General features: G+C 43.4%; 1 protein-coding gene across 2 annotated transcripts in view; it reads right to left on the reverse strand.

Annotated features, from left to right (window-relative positions):
- The window catches only part of MTO1 (mitochondrial tRNA translation optimization 1), an 81,531-nt gene that overhangs the window by 30,472 nt on the left and 30,096 nt on the right, over positions 1–20,963 (reverse strand). For both annotated transcript variants that reach the window (XR_004538389.1, XM_033934181.1), the window contains exons 8-11: positions 19,214–19,404; positions 14,512–14,642; positions 6,980–7,184; positions 3,578–3,749 (exon numbers count right to left, since the gene is read on the reverse strand). Coding sequence is in view for 1 of the 2 variants with exons in the window: in XM_033934181.1 (XP_033790072.1) it covers positions 3,578–3,749; positions 6,980–7,184; positions 14,512–14,642; positions 19,214–19,404 (699 nt within the window). In the remaining variant the exon portion in view is untranslated. The remainder of the gene's footprint in view (positions 1–3,577; positions 3,750–6,979; positions 7,185–14,511; positions 14,643–19,213; positions 19,405–20,963) is intronic.

The raw sequence follows: 20,963 nt of genomic DNA on the forward strand, positions 1-20,963 counted from the left end.
TTTATAGTTTTTGGAGAGAATTAAATACAGGGAGAGTAAGCAGAGAGAGAGAAGGGGGAAATACAGTAGTTTAGCTTAAGGAAAGTTATAAGCGTATAGGTACACTTTGTTAGTGGATAGAGCAAGAGAGGGTCATACTGGAATTTCGGGAAGGTGATAGAAGAGTGGAGGGTGGGGCCTAAGGGGGGGAGAAGACAGAGGAGATCTTTAATTGGAGAGGAGGGTCTTTACCGATTTACGGAATGTTAATAATGAGTTCTGTTGTCTAAGTTGGGGGGGGAGTTGGTTCCAGAGGTATGGAATGAAGTGGCTGTAGGATCGTTTGTGGGCAGTTTCTGTGAGCAGGGATCTTCCGGGGGGGGCGCATAGGCGTATCTCTGACTTTGAGCGGAGGGTGCGAGTGGGGTTGTAGATGGGAAGTTTGGATTTTATGTAGGAGGGGGTGGTGGAGTAGATTCTCTTGTGGGCAATTGTCAGGGCTTTGAAAGTACAGCGTTGGCTAATTGGGAGCCAGTGTTCAGCATGGAGTGCCGGGGAGATGGAATCGTGGTAGTTGAGGTTGTGTAGGAGGCGGATGGCTGCATTTTGGACCCGTTGGAGGCATTTGATATTATTTTTGGTTAGTCCATTATATAGGGAGTTACAATAATCCATTCTGGAGAGGACATATGCGTATAGGAGTTGGGCGAGGTCTGGTGTGGAGATGTAGGGTTTGATCCTTTTCAGTTGGTGAAGGTAGTAGAAGGAGGTGGAGACTACTTGGGATATGTGGTTGGATAAGGATAGGTGTCCGTCTAGGGTTACTCCCAGGCTGCGAACTTGATCTGCTGCCGTTAGTCGAGTGGAGTCCCATGTTAGTATGGGTCGTAGGTATTTGGTGTTTTTGTTTCTGATCCATAGGAGTTCGGTTTTGGAGGCGTTAAGTTGAAGCTTGTTGTTTGACATCCAAGTTTTCATGTCAGTGAGGCAGAGTTCGAGGTTAGCAATTTGGGATGGCCGGTTTTCGCCTAAGGGGAGGAGCAGCTGGATGTCATCTGCATAAGAGTGGATTTTGATTTTATATATATGTGAGTTAATCAAGTGTGTATCTTTAAGTTTTATATGAGTTTATTTGATACACTTGTTGTAACATACAAAAATGAATAAAGAATTATTAAAAAAAAAAAAAAAAGACGTTTTAACCGCACTTCGATTTATCAACAGCATGGTGTACAAAATATATAAAAACAAGAAACGAAAAGAACACCATTTAAAATAGGAAACCAAAAAAAAGACAATTTAATTAAATCCAAGTAATCTAAAAACAAGAGTGCATTCACAGTATAGACAGGACAGACTTAAGTGTGAGTATAGGTTTGGCAGACATAGCGTAGTTGATCCTGCAGCATAACATAAAGGGAAGACAGCTTTTGCATTGTAGGTGGGTACATGGTTGATAGTATAGGGTTCCAGTGGGTAGCACAGATAAGTTTTACTGGGAATGGCATTTGAATTTTCGTGTGTGTGCTTGGAGTGTTTGGGAAGATTTGTAAGTGTTTAAGTTGTATTTATGGTGGGAGTCCATTTGATGGACCAGGCGATGCCTTCAAGTTCCATTCAGTCAGGGGTGGAGGCATTGGTCATTAAGCTTTTATGTGACACAATCTCGAACCCTTTCGCTTTCCCCCCACTCAAAGGCACACAACGCAAGAAAATGTTTGACAACCTTCTGGCAACACAAGAAGCAAAAATCAACCATTCCATCTCCAATCTTATGACAATATCAGACAACTTCAAAACATTCAGAAAAGAAATCAAAACCCTGCTTTTCAAAAAATTCATCCAAATATCTTAACCTCCAGAAGATTCACCTACCTTCAGATAACCTTCCCCCAAATTACCCACCTTAACACCTTCCAATTAAACAAATACCATAAATAGATTGTAACCTACCCTCTCTAACTGCATTCCATATGTATTTTTCATACAGTTCTTCACTGTCAGTTTAATTTCCATCCTATAAATTCACATAGAATTTTTCTTTTTTCAACCATCTTTATTTTCTCTTCTTCATTAATTTCCAGGTACTTTAGTTAGATTGTGAGCCTTCGGGACAGTAAGGGAATTTTTTAAGTACCTTCTTACTTCTCATTTATAATCTTAATGTATATTTTTTTCAAACCGCTTAGAACCTAACGGATGTAGCGGTATATAAGAAATAAATAAATTACATTACATTACAATCTAAGGCAATAAATTTGGAGGTACAGAAAGGGAAAAGGAGATGGGACAATGGAAGGTTAAGTGACTTGCTCAGAGTCACAAGGAGTTAGAATGGGCATCAAACCCAATTCCCCTAGTTCTCAGGCCACTCCACTAACTATTCGGCTATTCCTCTACTCCAAAACCCAAAGGAGGTGGACCAGGAAAGAGTCCTCAAGGCGACGGTGTCTGAAGATCTGAAGGAGATGAACATAAGAACATAAGAACATAAGCAGTGCCTCTGCCGGGTCAGACCACAGGTCCATCCTGCCCAGCAGTCCGCTCCCGCGGCGGCCCAAACAGGTCACCTGTCTGTATCACCAGAAGGGGCTCCCTTGCCACCTTGGTTTCTCATTGAAGTCCTATCTTCCCATCGAAGTCCTAACCCTCCGGTCTTGCACATGCACGACCTGGTTTGGTTTCTATACTCATTACCTGGTTAGCTTTCTATACTTGTGTTACATCCCAGCTCCTCCCTCAGTATCCCATGATCCCTTTATCCTTCAGGAATCCGTCCAATCCCTGTTTGAATCCCTGTACCGTACTCTGCCTGATCACTTCCTCCGGTAGCGCATTCCAAGTGTCCACGACATGTGATAAAGGAGTGGCTGAGGCCAGAAGGATGCTTGGCTTCATAGGGAAAGACAGAACATGAAGAGAGAAGGAAGTGATGAGGCCCCTGGACAGGTCATCAGGTCACCTGTGTTCCGTTTTGGAGGCTGTATCTTGCCAATGACAGAAAAAGAAGTGGTTCAGAGGAAAGTGACCAGAACGGTAGAAGACATGAGAGTTAAACATTTATTTGAAAGATATAGACAAACAAACCTACCTTTTCCAAAAACAGACTGACTGCAGAATTATAGAACATTAAATGAAGCTTCAAGGAGAAGAGCTGAAAACACCATAAGGGAATACTTTTTCACAGAAAGGGTGATGGATGCCTGGAATGCTCTTCCATGGTGGGGATAAACTGACAGAATTCAAAAATGTGTAGGATAAACTTAGAGAATCCCTAAATGGGAAGAAGATGGGGAAAAAGTAAAGAGTATTTCCATTTATAATAGAACAAAAGAGACATATGGAAAAAAAAAGAAAAGAAAGAGTGTATAGGTAAAAGTTACCTGCACAGAGAACAGACTGGATGGAGCATGTTGGTCTTTATCAAGCATCGTTTACTATTTTATTACATAACTATGGATCGAAGGAGGAGGAAATAAGATTATGGATAAAGAAACCAACAGCAAGAAAGAAAAATAGTGCACAGGAAAGGCAAGTGAGAGAGCAACATGAAATTTAAGAAAAAGAAGCAAGGGGCGGGCGAAGGGATTCTCCGTACCTGAGTTTGGAGCATGGAGCCAAGCTGATAGAAGTAGTTGGTAACAGCTGAATCCACTTGGCCCTGGATAACTCGAAAGATTTAAGTGCCGCAAGCCCTTCAGTCAAGCTAGTCCTCATCTCTAATGCTCGAGCGTACCGCCTCTGAGACACACAGCCAACTTCCTTGTAACCTGGTGAGGAAGAGAACAGCCAAAAATCAGCAGTGGTGGAACTGAATTCTTACTTCCACAATGAGCCTATGGAACAGCAATACAAGTTTTGATGATGGGAAGCGCCCAAAACGTTTGCTTGGGATACCGACTGATTTACGTTAAAAGCTATATTGCGAGTTTATTTAACGCAGTGCCTCACAAACTTTCCGGAGCCGCAGCACACTAAACTCGGAGCCGCAGCTAGAGGGCATCCGGAAACACGCAGATGTCAATGCGATGATATCACCCGCATAAGTGATGTCATCCCGTCGATGTCTGCGCTTGAGCGGAGGCCCTTCAGAGAGTCGCCGATGGGGAGGGGCAGGGGGTGCTGTAAGAGGAGAGGCGCAGGCTGACTGCCTACAGGACGTGCCTCACCGTGAGAGACACCTCCTGTCTGCAGTCAGTCAGTGCCTCTCTTCCTCGCCGGCATCTCGAGAACTGTTTGCGATACACTGACTTAATGTATATGAACAGTTTCAAGTATTTTTATCGTTCTTTCTTGGGTGCTGCTATTTGATGCCCACAATCCAGTATGTTACTAGTATTTTGCCAAATTGACTTAACATAAGAACATAAGAAGCGCCATCTCTGGATCAGACCTTTGGTCCATCAAGTCTGGCAATCCGCACATGCAACACGGTCCCCTTTCCATTGCAAATGCAAGCAGTGTCTCACTTCCGGCTCACCACACAATTGTTTCCCACGTACTCACCTTTATAGGACCCCCCAGAGACCCCTGAAGAAGACTTTTTGTTGAAACGTAGACCGTGTTGGGTCCTGTATCCCTAGCGGACTAGGTCCTTTAAGGCTCTTATGTGGATGATTTATTTTTATGTGGATGATTTTAGTGTACCTTTGGAACTTTGATACTTTCAATAAAGTCCATTTAGGAACATTGTCACTCCAAAGAGGTTTTTTTGGTTTTCACCATTATCATCTCCACCACCTCTCTCGGGAGGGCATTCCAGGCATCAACCACCCTCTCCATTACTCCTAAGTCTCAATCTCAATTTATGCCCTCTAGTTTTACCATTTTCCCTTCACTGGAAAAGATTTGGTTCTGTATTAATATCATTCAAGTATTTAAATGTCTGTATCATATCTCCCCTTTCCCCTCCTCTCCTCTAGAGTATACAAATATTCAGGTCTTCCAGTCTTTTCTTGGCACAAACCCCCTACCATTTTCATCGCCTTCCGCTGGACTGCTTCAAGTTTTCTTATATTCTTAGCCAGATATGAACTCCAAAACTGAACACAATACTCCAAGTGGGACCTCACCAATGACTTGAACAGGGGCTTCCTTTCTACTCCTGGTTAGGTCTTTCTCTGTACGCCTAGCATTCTTCTGGCTAAGGCCACCACCTTGTCACACTGTTTCATTGACTTCAGATCCTCAGACACCATCACCCCAAGGTCCCTCTCATCTCCAAGCACATATGGCTCTCTCGGATTTCTACCCCCTCTCCAAAAATGCATCACTCAAATCTCCCATACAGATATTACATAGTAAGGCCTAAAATAAATCAACCCCATATATCAAGTAATATATAGCAGAAGGAAAAGGGGGGGAAAAAAAAACAATGTATAATTCAGTAAAGAAATTTTAATAAAGTTTTAAACTAATTTTAGCCGTTATAGCAACTAATAAACCCTATCCAAATAAATAAATTCATGATATATGTTATAAATTAGTGCATCTACTTCAAAGACAATATCAACTAAATTCCTTATTGAGTATTTATTCGGAAAGGGTTTATTAGTTGCTATAAAACGGCTAAAATTAGTTTAAAACTTTATTAAAATTTCTTCACTGAATTTTGCCCCCTTTTCCTTCTGCTATATATCACTCAAATCTCCCGCCATGCTGGATGTCAAAGTCAAATCAAAAATGTAAAGCTCACTAATCAATTCTTATTATGTTCTTCCTTCATTTATTAAAGTACCTGTAAACCGTGCCGAGCTCTATCTTTATGGAGAGGATGCGATATACAAACTTAAGGTTTAGTTTAGGTTTCGAGTGACCTCTTTTGTATAAGCAGTCAAGAGTTTGCAACGAATGTCTCGATGTTCAGGACACATGAAGGGAAAAACATCCGACACAAAGTCAAAAGGCTCGACGACCCAGGGAGCATGAATTAAAAATATACCAAAAAAACCACCATCAAGGCCCTTTCTCAACCCAGGGAACGAAGTGATCTGAAGGCCAGAAATGGAAAAATTGACATAATTTTTAACCAAGCTTAATGAAATACTGGAAATGATAAAAACTGCGAATTACGAAGGAAAGAGCATTAAATAATAAAGAGAAGACACAAGGAAGACTTCAAAGTTTGATGCGCTGAGGAGATACCGAAGACACAGCTTCTTGGCTCCTCAGAAAACTTAGAACTGTTGGTCCCACCTGCATGGCGTGGGCTAAGATTTAAAGTGTCAATGTTCCCTGGATGACGCCACCCATACGCAAGACTATTATTACATCACATTACATTACATTAGGGATTTCTATTCCACCATTACCTTGCAGTTCAAGGCAGATTACAAAAGAATTATCCAAGATGTATTACAACAAGAACTTACAAAAAAAAAAGAAAAAGAAAATTGGTCATTTTCAAAGAGAGTAAGAAATGGGTAAGGTTATTTGTTTGGGGTAGTTGGCTTTAGTGAGAGGTGGAGTTTGAGACTTGCGGTACTATTTCTTTTTTCAGAGTTTGGTCTTTATTTCTTTTCTAAAAGTCTTGTATTCGAGGGATGCCGTCAGTAGATTGGCGATTTGCTTGTCTAGTTTGGCTGCTTGAGTGGCCAGGAGGCCATCATAGAGTTTTTTCCGTTTGACCTCCTTAATTGGGGGTATGAGAATGGGGTTGCATCCTGGTCCAGTCTCTCGTCCTGTGGCTGAATGCATCTTTTAACGGCTTCTCTGCTGGTCCCTTCTGCTCTGTCTTCTTGCAATTGTTTCTCATGAATATTCATGTGGCAGAGGGTTCAAAAGCTACTACATACCCAGCGACTAATTCATTCTTTCACTATTGCTTCAATATTTTGGTACTAAAAATCCACTACGCTTATCTCAGCATTCACTCCTCTGTCCAAAGAGATATTTTGTGATATAGCTCTTTTGGAGGCTCACAGCATGGCCCAATGTTCAGTAAATTCTTTTCTACATTTTATAAAGATTTTCTTCTTGTGCAGAGGAGCTAAAGTCTTACCTCGAAATGTTAGTCTGTAGTCAGCATTATCAGGTCGCAGGGACAGACGGAATTCAGCGCGACTGGTGAACATGCGGTACGGCTCATTAGCACCCAGGGTGGTGAGGTCATCAATGAGGACGCCAATGTAACCCTCAGTGCGACTCACAATGAACGGAGCCTTACCACTAACACGAAGGCCTGCATTTATCCCAGCCATCACTCCCTGCAGGAGACAGAGAAACACATGCACACACTGGTCGTTACTGGTAGCCCAAGGACCAACATTTATCCCATCAATAAGTGAGCTCTTTATAATATGAATGAGCTGCTCAGCCACCCAAATTCCCCTTGCCAGCCTGCACAGTAAAAATGCAGATCTTAAACTACTTGAAAGAAGCATTTCCCCCTTCATTGTACAAAGCTATGCACACAAGATATTCAATGTAGAGAAATGTAAAGTCATGCACATGGGGAAAGGAAACCCAATGTACAATTACACGATGGGGGGATATTATTGGGGTAAGGCAACCTAGAAAGGGACTTGGGGGTTATGGTGGATAGAACAATTAAACCGGCGGCACAATGCGCTGCGGCCTTGAAAAAGGCGAACAGAATGTTGGGCATTATCAAGAAAGGTATCGCTACCAGAACCAAAGAAGTTATCCTGCCGCTGTATAGGGTGATGGTGCGACCGCATCTGGAGTACTGTGTTCAATACTGGTCGCCATACCTTAAGAAGGATATGGCGATACTGGAGAGGGTCCAGAGAAGAGCAACAAAAATGATAAAGGGCATGGAGAACCTTTCATATGATGAGAGGCTAAAGAAGCTGGGGCTCTTTTCCCTGGAAAAGCAGAGACTTAGAGGGGATATGATAGAAACTTACAAGATCATGAAGGGTATAGAGAAGGTTGAGAGGGACAGATTCTTCAGACTGGCGGGGGCAATAAAAACTAGAGAGAATTCAGAAAAATTAAAGGGAGACAGATTCAGAACAAATGCCAGGAAGTTCTTCTTCACTCAGAGGGTGGTGGACACCTGGAACGCACTTCCAGAGGATGTGGTAGAGCAGAGTACGATTTTGGGTTTCAAAATGGGACTGGACAAGTTCCTGAAGGGTACAAATAGAGGGATACTATACAGTACAAAATGCTTTAGAGCAGGGGTGTCCAATGTCGGTCCTCGAGGGCCGCAATCCAGTCGGGTTTTCAGGATTTCCCCAATGAATATGTATGAGATCTATTAGCATACAATGAAAGCAGTGCATGCAAATAGATCTCATGCATATTCATTGGGGAAATCCTGAAAACCCGACTGGATTGCGGCCCTCGAGGACCAACATTGGACACCCCTGCTTTAGAGTAATAGATAACTTACAGGTCATTGACCTGGGGGACCGCCACGGGAGCGGACTGCTGGGCATGAAGGACCTATGGTCTGACTCAATGCTTATGTTCTTATGTTATTAGGTCAGTTCCAATTCAATCCAATCCTTAGCTTTCTATACCGATTCATTCCTTACAGAAGGGCTCGACTCGGCTAACAAAATTTCCTAAATTCAGCTAGAGAATAAGATCATTTCTATCCCACAAATCATCTTACAACAGAAGAATCAACCAGAGATTTTTTTAAAAATAAATACCGGTAAGTTTTAAACATTTTACGAAGAGTTGTTAACTGAGAGAGAAACCTAATCTCTGAAGAAAGCTCATTGCAAAGGATTTGCTTCTTTTAACTGATGGATAACCAAATTTATATTTCTGAGTATTTCTTGAATGAAAAGGTAAACAGAAATTGAAAAGAGACAGGAATCGACGGCCTCTTTTACAAAGCCGCACTAGCGAGTGCGCTGCGCTAACAGCCCCGAAGCCCATAGAGATTTAAAGGACTTCGGGGCTGTTGCTGTGCGGCTTTGTAAAAGAGGCCATAAAGGGGGATAAAATCCCATATATTAATTTGGCAAAGTTCAGTTGTGGATTAGGAATTGGTTATTGGATAGAAAACAGAGGGTAGGGTTAAATGGTCATTTTTCTCAATGGAGGAGAGTAAACAGTGGAGTGCCACAGGGGTCTGTACTGGAACCGGTGCTATTTAACTTATTTATAAATGATCTGAAAAATTGGAATGATGAGTGTGGTGATTAAATTTGCAGATGACACTAAACTGTTCAAAGTTGATAAAACGCATGCAGATTATGAAGAATTGCAGGTGGACCATAGGAAATTGGAAGACTGGGTGTCCAAGTGGCAGATGACATTTAATGTGGACAAATACAAAGTGATGCACATTGGGAAGAATAACCTGAATCACAGTTACCGGATGCTAGGGTCCAGCTTGGGGGTTAGTGCCCAAGAAAAGGATCTGGGTGTCATCGTAGACAATATGATGAAACCTTCCCCTTAATGTACAGCGGCAGCCAAAAAAGCAAACAGGATGCTACGAATTATTTAAAAAGGGATGGTTAACAAGACTAAGAATGTTATTGCTCCATGATGCGACCTCATCTGGAGTATTGCGTTCAATTCTGGTCTCCTTAACTCCTTATCTCAGGAAAGATATAGTGGCGCTAGAAAAGGTTCAAAGAAGAGTGACCAAGATGGTAAAGGGGTTGGAACTTCTCTCGTATGAGGAAAGACTAAAACGGTTAGGGCTCTTCAGCTTGGAAAAGAGATGGCTGAGGGGAGATAGGATTGAAGCCTACAAAATCCTGAATGGATCAATTTTTCACTCCGTCAAAAATTACAAAGACTAGGGGACACTCGATGAAGGTACAGGAAAATACTTTTAAAACCAATAGAAGGAAATAGTTTTTTACTCAGAGAATAGTTAAACTCTGGAACGTGTTGCCAGAGGTTGTGGTAAGAGCAGATAGCATAGCTGGTTTTAAGAAAGGTTTGGACAAGTTCCTGGAGGAAAAGTTCATAGTCTGTTATTGAGAGACATGGGGGAAGCCACTGCTTGCCCTGGATCAGTAGCATGGAATGTTGCTACTCCTTGGGTTTTGGCCAGGTACTAGGGATCTGGATTGGCCACCATGAAAACAGACTACTGGGCTTAATGGACCATTGGTCTGACCCAGTAAGGCTATTCTTATGTTTTCACATGACATAAAAGTGCACGAGTCAAGTCTCTTTCAATTGAAAGGAAGCTCTGGAATGAGGGGTCATAGGATGAAGGAGAAAGGGGACAGACAAAGAAGTAACCTAAGAAACTATTTTTTCACGGAAAAGGTGGTGAAAGCTTGGAATGGCTTCCTAGTACAGGTGGTGGAGACAACGAGTGTATCCGAATTGAAGATAGCTTGGGACAAGTACGTTGGATCTCTAAGGGAGTAAAAGGGATAGCAGATGGCATGACTAGATAGGCCAAATGGTCTTTATCTGCCTTAAATTTTTCTATGTAATTTATAGTATTCTGTAAACTATGGGGCTCATTTTCAAAAAAGACAGACATCCAAAAGACAACGTCCAAGTGGCCATTTTCAAAGCTGACTTTCTGGACGTCTAGTAGGACTTTAAAGCCTTTGTTTATTCTTGTGAGCTTCTACACCACTACTAATGACTGGGGAGTGAATTCAAATCGGTTTCCATGAGCTTCTGTAAAGGTGTTATAATACATGGGCTCCATACTGAAATACACTTCTCCCTCCGTATTCGCAGTTTCCGCAATTGCGGTTTCGATTATTCACGGTTTTTAGCTTGCTGGCTCCTCCCCCCCAAATTACGTCAACTTGCAAAGAGAAATCGCTGATTCCAAGCGTTTACAGAGAAAATCGCCGATTCCCAGCACTTTCTTCACCGTGTTTTGCCTCTCCTTCAGGAACAGACCAGGTCTCCCACCTTGTTATTCGCGGTTTCACCATATTCACGATGGTTTTTAATAGAAAACAGCGAATAACATATGAAAAAGTTATTCTGTATTTGCGGTTCCGTTAATCCCCTATCACAGCGAATACGGAGGGGGAAGTGTACACAGAGCTCTATGGTGGTGTTATAATACATAGTTATTAATACTGGCATAATTATGCCATAATCAATCATCCTACTTATAGGCATATGTTTATACCAAATCAATCGTCTTACATAGATTCACATATAATACTAGGTTTAGGACTGTGGCCAAGGATACAATATTTACACACCTCCTGGCTGGCCAATTTAACTATATACACGTATCTGTATCGCGTTGTCTGTTTATATCTTTGAAATATTATCTTCCTCGGAGTCTAAACTAAACTAAACTAAACCTTAGGTTTGTATACCGCATCATCTCCACATTCGTAGAGCTCTGCACGGTTTACAGGAGATGGGATAGAAAGGAACTAACAATGAAAGGTTAGAGGTCCAAGTATGAAGGGTTTTTAGAGGGCTTAGAGCGCCAGAGATGGAATAGGTAGCAGATTTTTGAGAATAGCCAGGTCTTCAGTCTAGTTTTTTGGGCTTTTGTCTATCTGTGTTCCTGATAGTGGGGGAGGGGGCACTAGCTAACTGTCTCCTCTTCGTTGTTTTATGGGCTAAAGTAGTCTATGAAGAGAGGATGGACTTTATCCCTTTCTTGAACTTTCCAGTATCTTCTTCTAGGGAGGGCGTTCCACCACCAAGAACATTCTTTTCCTGACACTTCTGTATTTGATGTCTCTGAAGAAGGGAATTTCCAGTAGGTGATTTTGGCTCGAGCGTAGTGCGTGCGTTGGCGTGTGCTGATGTTGTCTGGCCGCTAGTTATTGTGATTCAAAGAGACGAATGATTTTGTGCGTCAGCAGTAGGATCTTGCATTTCACCCTGATCTCAATTGAGAGCCTGTGTAGTTCTTTCGGTAGCATCCAGAGTAGAAATGGGTGTGTTGGGAGGCAGAGAACAGGCAGGATTTGGGCAGGCTTAGACTTGGACGGCCTGCAGCTATAATCAAACCTTTCCCTGGCTGTCTTGGATGAGAGTTTAGACGTTTTCACCTAGACCTGTTTCAGAAGTGCCAAAAGGTTACCCAAACATAAGCAGTGCCTCTGCTGGGTCAGAACAGAGGTCCATCATGCCCAGCAGTCCACTCACGTGGCGACCCATCAGGTCCAGGACCTGTATAGTAATCCTCTATCTATACCCTTCTATCCCCTTTTCCTTCAGGAAATCATCTAATCCCTTCTTGAACCCCAATACCGTACTCGGTCCTATCACACCCTCTGGAAGCGCATTGGGTGAATTAGAACTTCCTGGCATTGGTTCTGAATCTGTCCCCTCTTAATTTTTCCAAATGCCCTCTCATTCTTGTAGTCTTCGAAAGTTTGAAGAATCTGTCCCTCTCCACTTTCTCCATGCCCTTCATGATCTTGTAAGTCTCTATCATGTCCCCTCTAAGTCTCCGCTTTTCCAGGGAAAAGAGCCCCAGTTTCTCTAGTCTTTCAGCATATGAAAGGTTTTCCATACCCTTTATCAATCGCGTCGCTCTTTTCTGTACTCTCTTGAGTAACGCCATATCCTTCTTAAGGTACGGCAACCAATACTGGACGCAGTACTCCAGATGCGGGCGCACCATCGCCCAATACAACGGCAGGATAACTTCTTTTGTTCTGGTTGTAATACCTTTCTTGATAGTACCTAGCATTCTATTCGCACTGTGCCGACGGCTTCATTGTCTTGTCCACTATTGGGTACTTTCACCCATTACCAGCCCTCCCATCGTATAGCTGTACTTTGGGTTTCTGTTTCTTACATGCAAGATTTTACATTTCTCCACATTAAACTTCATCTGCCATCTCGTCGCCCACTCTCCTAGTTTGTCCAGGTCCCTTTGTAAATCTTCACAGTCCTCTTTAGTCCTGACTCCACTAAATAGTTTGGTGTCGTCTGCAAATTTTATTACTTCGCACTTTGTCCCTGTTTCTAGATCATTTATAAATACTTTGAACAGAAGCGTTCCAAATACCGACCCCTGCGGAACACCACTTGTGACCCTCCTCCAGTCCGACCAGATGACCACAGGAGGAATTAAGAAGTAACCCCTTACATTCCCCCCGTGGTCACTGACTCCCTCCCACCCCAAAAAGTTTGAATAAAACAATAGTAACATAGTAACATAGTAGATGACGGCAGATAAAGACCCGAATGGTCCATCCAGTCTGCCCAACCTGATTCAATTTAAAAATTTTTTTTTTTTTTTTTTTTTTCTTCTTAGCTATTTCTGGGCGAGAATCCAAAGCTTTACCCGGTACTGTGCTTGGGTTCCAACTGCCGAAATCTCTGTTAAGACTTACTCCAGCCCATCTACACCCTCCCAGCCATTGAAGCCCTCCCCTGCCCATCCACCTCCAAACGGCCATACACAGACACAGACCGTACAAGTCTGCCCAGTAACTGGCCTAGTTCAATCTTTAATATTATTTTCTGATTCTAAATCTTCTGTGTTCATCCCACGCTTCTTTGAACTCAGTCACAGTTTTACTCTCCACCACCTCTCTCGGGAGCGCATTCCAGGCATCCACCACCCTCTCCGTAAAGTAGAATTTCCTAACATTGCCCCTGAATCTACCACCCCTCAACCTCAAATTATGTCCTCTGGTTTTACCATTTTACATGCCTGGCTCTAGAGCATCAGAACTTGGTATGGGAAAGCCTAGTACAGGATCACATCTTAAATAGCCAGGTGGGTGGGCCAGTGAACCGTAGAGAGGAGGAGCCAGTCCCATAAGCCACTCTAAACTACTACATTTATGGTGGACAGTGTCAGCCCACCAAAACCCATCAAAACCCTACAATACTACTGTATAGGATTTATGATAGATTCTGTGCATTTGGAGAAGGGCAGTTGAGATTCCTTTTCACAAAAGTGGTGACTGAAGAAATGGGAAACTACAGGCCAATAAATCTCACATCCATTATTGGAAAAGTAAAGGAAGCTTTACAGAAGAAAAGGATAGTTAAGGCCCCAACCTGGATCAATGTGTTCCGTTTTGAAGGCCAAATCTGGCTAAGGATGTAAAAAGACAAAGCAGTCCAGAGAAAGGCAAGGAAAATAGTATGGGGCTTGCACCAAAAGAATACGAGAAGAGGCTGGAAGACTTGAATATGAAGAGGAACAGGGGAGATATGATACAGATATTGAAATACACGAAAGAATATAGAAAGAAATCTTTTCCAGAGAAGGGAAAATGCTAAAACTAGAGGACATGCCTGGAGGTTGCAGAATGGTGGACTTAGCGTCAGGAAATTCTTTTTCAGGGAGAGAGTGGCTGATGGCTGGAATGCCCTCCCGAGGACACGGAAATCAAGAAGGCATAGGATGAACACAAAGGATTTCTAATCGAATCATGCATTTTTAATGGGTATAACTAATGGGCAGACTGGATGGACCGTTCAGGTCTTTATCTGCCGTCATTTACTATATTACTAAGTTCCTGAAGAATTCCTTTTTTATAATTCGCTGTAGATGCTCAGTTTCTCTTAAATCTGTTAAACCGCGTAGATCTGAAAGGCATTGCGGTATGCAAATGTTATGTTAAGTAGCAGAAAGCAAGGCTTCAGGCTGAGCCTCCTGACATTTCTGCCTCGGTCACTCACCTGAGCAGCTGCTTCTTCGTAACCTGTCGTCCCATTTATCTGTCCTGCAAAGAAGAGTCTTTGTACTAAATGTGTCTCAAGGGCGGGGCTAATCTGACGGGGATCCAAATAGTCATACTGCACTCCGTAACCTGCAATGAAAACACGCAAGAGTGTCTCAGGGAAGAGCAGCGAAGCCATCGGCTCAAACCACAGCCAGCACCAAGTTTAAGACACAGAGTTTCAAGGATTCTGGGATGCGAGGGAGAGAGCGGGATTTGATTTACCACTTCTCTTTGCTTGCAATCAAAGCGGTCCTTATTTGGTACCTGGGACATTAGGGGGTTAAGTGACTTGCCCAGAGTCACAAAGTGCTACAGTGGGAAACTGAACCCACTTCCCTTGGTTCTTAGGTCATGGCACTAATAAAGTTAGGAAAGTGTTTAAGGACACAATAGCTTACTTATTTATTTATTCAATTTTCTCTACCGTTCTTCCAGGGGAGCTCAGAACGGTTTACATGAACTTATTCAGGTACTCGAGCATTTTTCCCTATCTGTTCCGGTGGGCTCACAATCTATCTAATGGACCTGGGGCAATGGGGGTGGGGGGGTTAAATGACTTGCCCAGGATCCCAAGGAGCAGCATGGGTTTGAACCCAAAACCCCAATGAGCAGAGGCTGTAGCTTTAACCACGGCGCCACACACGCCCCACTTTGTCACATTCCAAATGACCAGCTGTTGCAAAACAGTTCACGATACGCTTTCACAAATGTGGGTTCTGTATAAGCAACCCTAATGATTCTGGATTCTTTGTGTAGTCTTTAAGCACACCTTAGACATAGGTTATACCAGTGTCCCGCAAATCTTTCGACACCAGAGCACACTAAACTCTGTGCCGCATCTGGAAGTACGTGCAGGCCCTCTGGCCGCGACCCTGAACCTGTTACTTTGCTGGTGGGGGAGAGGCCTTAGACGTCTGAGCCAATTAAGACCTTAGGCTCCTCCCTCTGTATCCCATTTGATGCATGGGCAGGGACCTATGGTCCTGATTTGCTCAGACGTCAAACCTTAGGCCCCTCCCTGTGCTTCACATGGGATACAGAGGAGGGGAAGATCCGTCATTTTTGACTGACAGGCCTCAGAGCTGGAGGGACTGTGCTTCCCTCCAGCTCCCAACTTCTTCAAAAGGTATGGGGGGTGGGGTTTGAGGTAACATCCGGTGGCAGGAGGGAGTGGGCATCCCTCCTTCCTATTTTTTTTTTCCGGGAAGAAGGAGGAAGGGTAGGAGATGGTTAGGGGAGGCCTCTGTTGGCAGGAGGGAGTAGGCATCCCTCCTGCCAACTTTTTTTCATAGAGGGGAGGGGTCGGCATGGCAGGACGGAGTGGGCATCCTTCCTGCCAATTTCTATCATAGGCGGGGGTAGAATTCCTGGTGCCATGTTCGAGGGTCATCGGGAAGGGCCATTGAAAAATAATGAAAAAAAAAAAACCCCTAGGCAGACCTGCGGTTTTTTGATTACAAAAACCCGTTTTTTGTTTTTTTTTGTATAGCCAAGCAATGCTAGTGCATCAATCACTTGGCTACTTTGCATGGGGTTTTAGCTAATTTACATGGTGTGTGGTCTTCGTCATAAGACATATGGGGACAGATTTAAAGATTTCAATACTTTGAAGGAAAGGCGGGAGAGGGGAGATATGATAGAGACGTTTAAATACCTATGTAATGTAAATGCGCATGAGTCGAGTCTCTTTCATTTGAAAGGAAACCCTGCAATGAGAGAGCACAGGATGAGTCCAACTTTTCTTCCTCTCTCCTCCACCCCTACTGGCAACATGTCTTCCTCTCTTTGTCACTGTCCATCTGTCTTTCTCTTATTCCCTCCCTTGCTGCAAAGGGAGTGGGGAAAGAGAGAGAAATTCCACAAAGGAGGGAGAGAGAGAGAGAGATCCAGGGTGCATCTCTCCCACCCCCTCTACTGCCACATCTAACATTTCTCCCTCTCTCATCCCCCGGATCATGTGCAGCATTTTTCACCACTGCCCACCAGCTCCATGCCCAACATTTCTCCTTCTATCTCCCCTCTCCAGCACAATGCCACATTTCTCCCTCCATCACTATGCCCAACATCCCTCCCCCTTGCATCCCCTTCAATCTGTCCCTCTGTTCTCTCTCCACCACCATATCCAACATTTCTCCCTGTCATCCTTTTATTCCCCATGCATCTCTACCTCACTCCTCTCTCTCTGCCCAATTTTCCTCTTTCTTCCTTTCCCCATGTGCACTATCTCTTTCCCTCTCACTCACACACTCATGCCCAACAATTTTCCCTTTCTATTCCCTCCCTCCTATGTCCCAAGTTAGTGCCCCTTTCCTCCCTCCCTTCTGTGTCTGAGTTCATGCCCTCCTCCCTGCCTTTCTCCCAAATTCATGCCCCTCCCATGTCCCAATGTGCTCCTTCCACCACCCCCCTCCTTTGTCCCAGATCAGGTCCCCTCTCTCCTTTGCTTGCTTGCTCTAGGGCCGCACTCACTTCCTTCAGGGCCATCCAGCTGGGCGCGAGAGGGAGAGATGGTAGACAGTGGGAAAGAAAGAAATGTTGAATATGGTAGTGGAAGGTAGAAAAAAATATATTTCCTATTTTGTGATTGCGGAGTTGGTAATAGACAGCAAGCATGAGAGAGGAAAAATCTTTTACATCACAGCGCCAGCAAAGGGTTGGAAAGGGCAAAGGGGTGGGGGGTGAGGATGGGTGGAAAGGCTACAAAATAAACCCCGCCAGGACGTTTGGAAAAAAAATAAAAAATGCCCAATTGGGCGGGAAAAGCGAATCAAAAGGTTTTCCCTGGGTCGTTAGTGCTTGCTGCACTTTTTTCACATCGGGGCAGGCAGTCCCGCTGCTGCCCGACCCAGCCAGCTGAGAGGGTCCTTGGAGAGGAGCCTTAAACACCGGCACAGCCGCGGTATGCGGCCCGTGGTCGTGAGCCCCGGGTCGCGAGCTGAAGGGGCGTGGCTAAGCCCCTTCGGAGCCTAAGAGGAGCAGGGAGCAGGGTTATCAAATCTTCAATATGGGTAAGAGGAAAGCTAAAGCAATACCATCCGCTGGAACAACAGGCCCGATGGATCGCCATCTTGTGGTTCCTATCTTGCCACATATTGAGGAACAGGTAACTTTTAATATTCAAGCTGTCTCCTTATCTTCTGGGGAACCAACACCACCTCCTCAACCATCATATTCCTCACGGTTAGAAGAATCTCCTTCCCCTTTTAAGGAAGGAATAATTTCTTCTTCCCCTCAATCATCTTTACTATCTGTCCTGGAGGTTTCAGGACAATCCCTGGGGCAAACTAAAGAACTGACCCCAGTACAGATGATTACTGGGCAAAGCTCGGACGCTCTCCCCAGGGACAAAGTGGTCACTCTAAATGATGTTTGGCTTAGTATTAACAGAATAGAGTCATCTCTACAAAACACCGTTTTGAACTTATGTCAATTTTCATCTGATATAACTGTGAAAATTAAAGAACAAGATAATAAAATTGGAGAAACAGCTGTGAAGGTTGAAAAGCTAGATCAGGTAGTAGGTAATTTACAAGTTAGTGCTGTTTCTAATATAAAGAATAGTATGATGATACATGCTAAATTAGAAAAAAATGGAAAATGCTATCAGAGTTAAAAATCTTGGCCTGTTAAATTTTCCAATCACACATTACCTTTCTCTGATGGAGCCCTTGAGAATGTATTTGAGGGAGATATTACATTATACTAAAGTGGAGACCTTTGAGGTTGATAACCTATATTACATCTCAAGAGACTCCAAGGAACAGGTAGATGAAGGTGGAATGGATAGAATAGTGTTACCTGATAGTTTGAATGTATCACAGTTTTTGGAGTCATCTAAAGACATAATTGATAAACGAGCAACTCTTCTCGTGACCTTTAAGACAGAGCTTGAAAAACAAGATATTTTGAAATTATATTTCCTGAAAAAACAAGAGATGTTTTGTGGTCAACGGGTGATAATTTTTCCAGATGTCTCTAGACAAACCCAGTTCAAGAGGAAACAGTTCCTTCAGCTAAAGCCTAAGGTTTTGGCAGTCGGAGCTATTTTCTTTTTGAAATTTCCATGTAAATGCTTGATTTCATATGGAAGTGATAAATATGTGTTTTTTTGATCCAGCCCAGGTGGAAGATTTTATTAAAGAGAAACCTTTGCTGAAAGTTTAATTTCTAATATTGAGTTTACTTTTGGAGGATGATGTATAATATATATAAAAGCCATTTGCCTGTTCCTAGATAGTAGATAGAAAGATTTGATTTGATGATTTATTTTAAAGTACTGGCGATCAGCAATAATGTGGACTAGGATATGGTTGATTAGTTTCCTTATATATTTTGTTGTTCCTTGTAGGGAATTTACATTTGCATTTTTTGTGTTCATTCATGAATGTTTGTTACTAAGGTATTGTAATGAATAATCCAATAAATAAAGAAAACAAAAAACAGGATTCCCCTGAATTGGGCAGCATTAACTTTAAGAATAAATGGGATACCCATGTGGGATCCCTAAGAGGGTCAAGATAAGGAAATTGGGTCATTAGGGCATAGACAGGGGGTGGGTAAGCAGAGTGGACAGACTTGATGGGCTGTAGCCCTTTTCTGCCGTCATCTTCTATGTTTCTATAACGAGCACACAGGAATGGTCGATCTGCTCCTCTTACCTGGCTGCAGTATCCTGGCCTTTTCTAGCCCATGGATATGTTTAATAAGTTGATCTTGAAGTTCGGCTGGAAGTGTAACAGATAACCCCTGAGGGTAAATAACATCCGAATCCAAACCCTCTGGTTCTAACCACACTTGGTGAATACGATTTGGAAAACGAAGAACCTTCGACTCGATAGAGGGACAGTACCTGGAAACCAACATTGATCACGTGATACAATCAAATACTGTGCCAGTACCTAAAATTACACCAACCAACTCAATGCGTACATCAAACATTCGGTGGAGCTGGGGGTGGGCAAAAATTAGTGCAGAAAGCTGGATAACCTAGAGCGGGGGTCTCCAAAGTCCCTCCTTGAGGGCCGAGTCCAGTCGGGTTTTCAGGATTTCCCCAATGAATATGCATTGAAAGCAGTGCATGCACATAGATCTCATGTATATTCATTGGGGAAATCTTGAAAACCCGACTGGATTCGGCCCTCAAGGAGGGACTTTGGAGACCCCTGACCTAGAGATTCTGGTTACAACTTACACCCCCCCCCACACACACACACTTCTATCGTGCCAAACCTTTAGCAACTCAATTTACTCTGCAGTCTTTCATTGCCAGGACTTTGCAACCATTTAATTTATATAGAACCAGCAGCAGGAGAAAAGAAGGGATTTGGATTTAATTATCTCAAGCTACTACTGAAAAAGGTGTATTTTCCTGTCCCCAGAGAGCTCACACTCTAACCCCCCTTTTTCTAAGCCATGTTAGAGGTTTCTACCGCATCCTGGAGCGATAAATGCTCACAGAATTCCTATGAGTGTCGGAGCATTTAGCACTCCGGGCCACAGTCGAAACCTCTACCATGGCTTAGTGAAAAAAAGGGCCTAAGTTTGTACCTGAACCAACCGAGAGTTAAATGATTTGCTCAAGGTTACAAGGAGCTGCGGAGAGATTTGACTCCTGGCTTCTCTGGTCCTCAGCCTGTTGCTCTACTCTTTCACGCCAAAACGCTGCTAACTTCTACAACAAAACGTTATCAGTCACATCTCAAACTCAGAGAAGATGTTACACAGCCTTGTCCTTTCATTTTGATGCGGGAGACATCCTAGGTTCATAAGGCAGGAATTAATGCTCCCGTTTTATGTTCATTCTCCTATTTGCTCTGTTGGCATGTCGGTGTGGCCAGTCCATCCCAATGATGGCCACTCACACATCCAAATGGTTTGGTTTTGGACATTTTCAACTCAGATGTTTCTGTGGTTGAAAATGTGGTATAAAGTTCGGTGTTCTAAGGTTTGGACAGCCAAGTAAGAGATTTTCAAAATATATATATTGGGGGTTTTTTGGAGGTCTAGCAGGTTCAGCTTTTGAAAATAGACATTTCTGTGCTACCGACTTTGGACGTTTAGAGGAAAATGTCCAAGTCGGACTTAAATGTCCTCTATGTGTTCATCATTTTTGGTTACTGTATTGGTCGATCCACACACTCATATATCTCTAGCTGTACATACATTTGAGGATAAAATGAAATATCCCCCTGCCCCCACCTGTGACATAGTAAGAAGGGGGCGGACTGCCCTGGGCACTGTCTTGGTGGGGGTGCAGGTACCTCTCCACCCCCCCTCCCCATACCTCTTTAAAATCTTCACCAGAACGAATAACAACTCTCGTCTGCTGCTCAGGCTGGCCTGGCTCCCTCTGAAATCACTTCCGGGTTGCGGGGCCAGGAAGTGACATCAGAGGGAAAGGCAACGCCA

This window comes from Geotrypetes seraphini, chromosome 2 (assembly GCF_902459505.1).
Source record: "Geotrypetes seraphini chromosome 2, aGeoSer1.1, whole genome shotgun sequence".
NCBI lineage: Eukaryota > Metazoa > Chordata > Amphibia > Gymnophiona > Dermophiidae > Geotrypetes > Geotrypetes seraphini.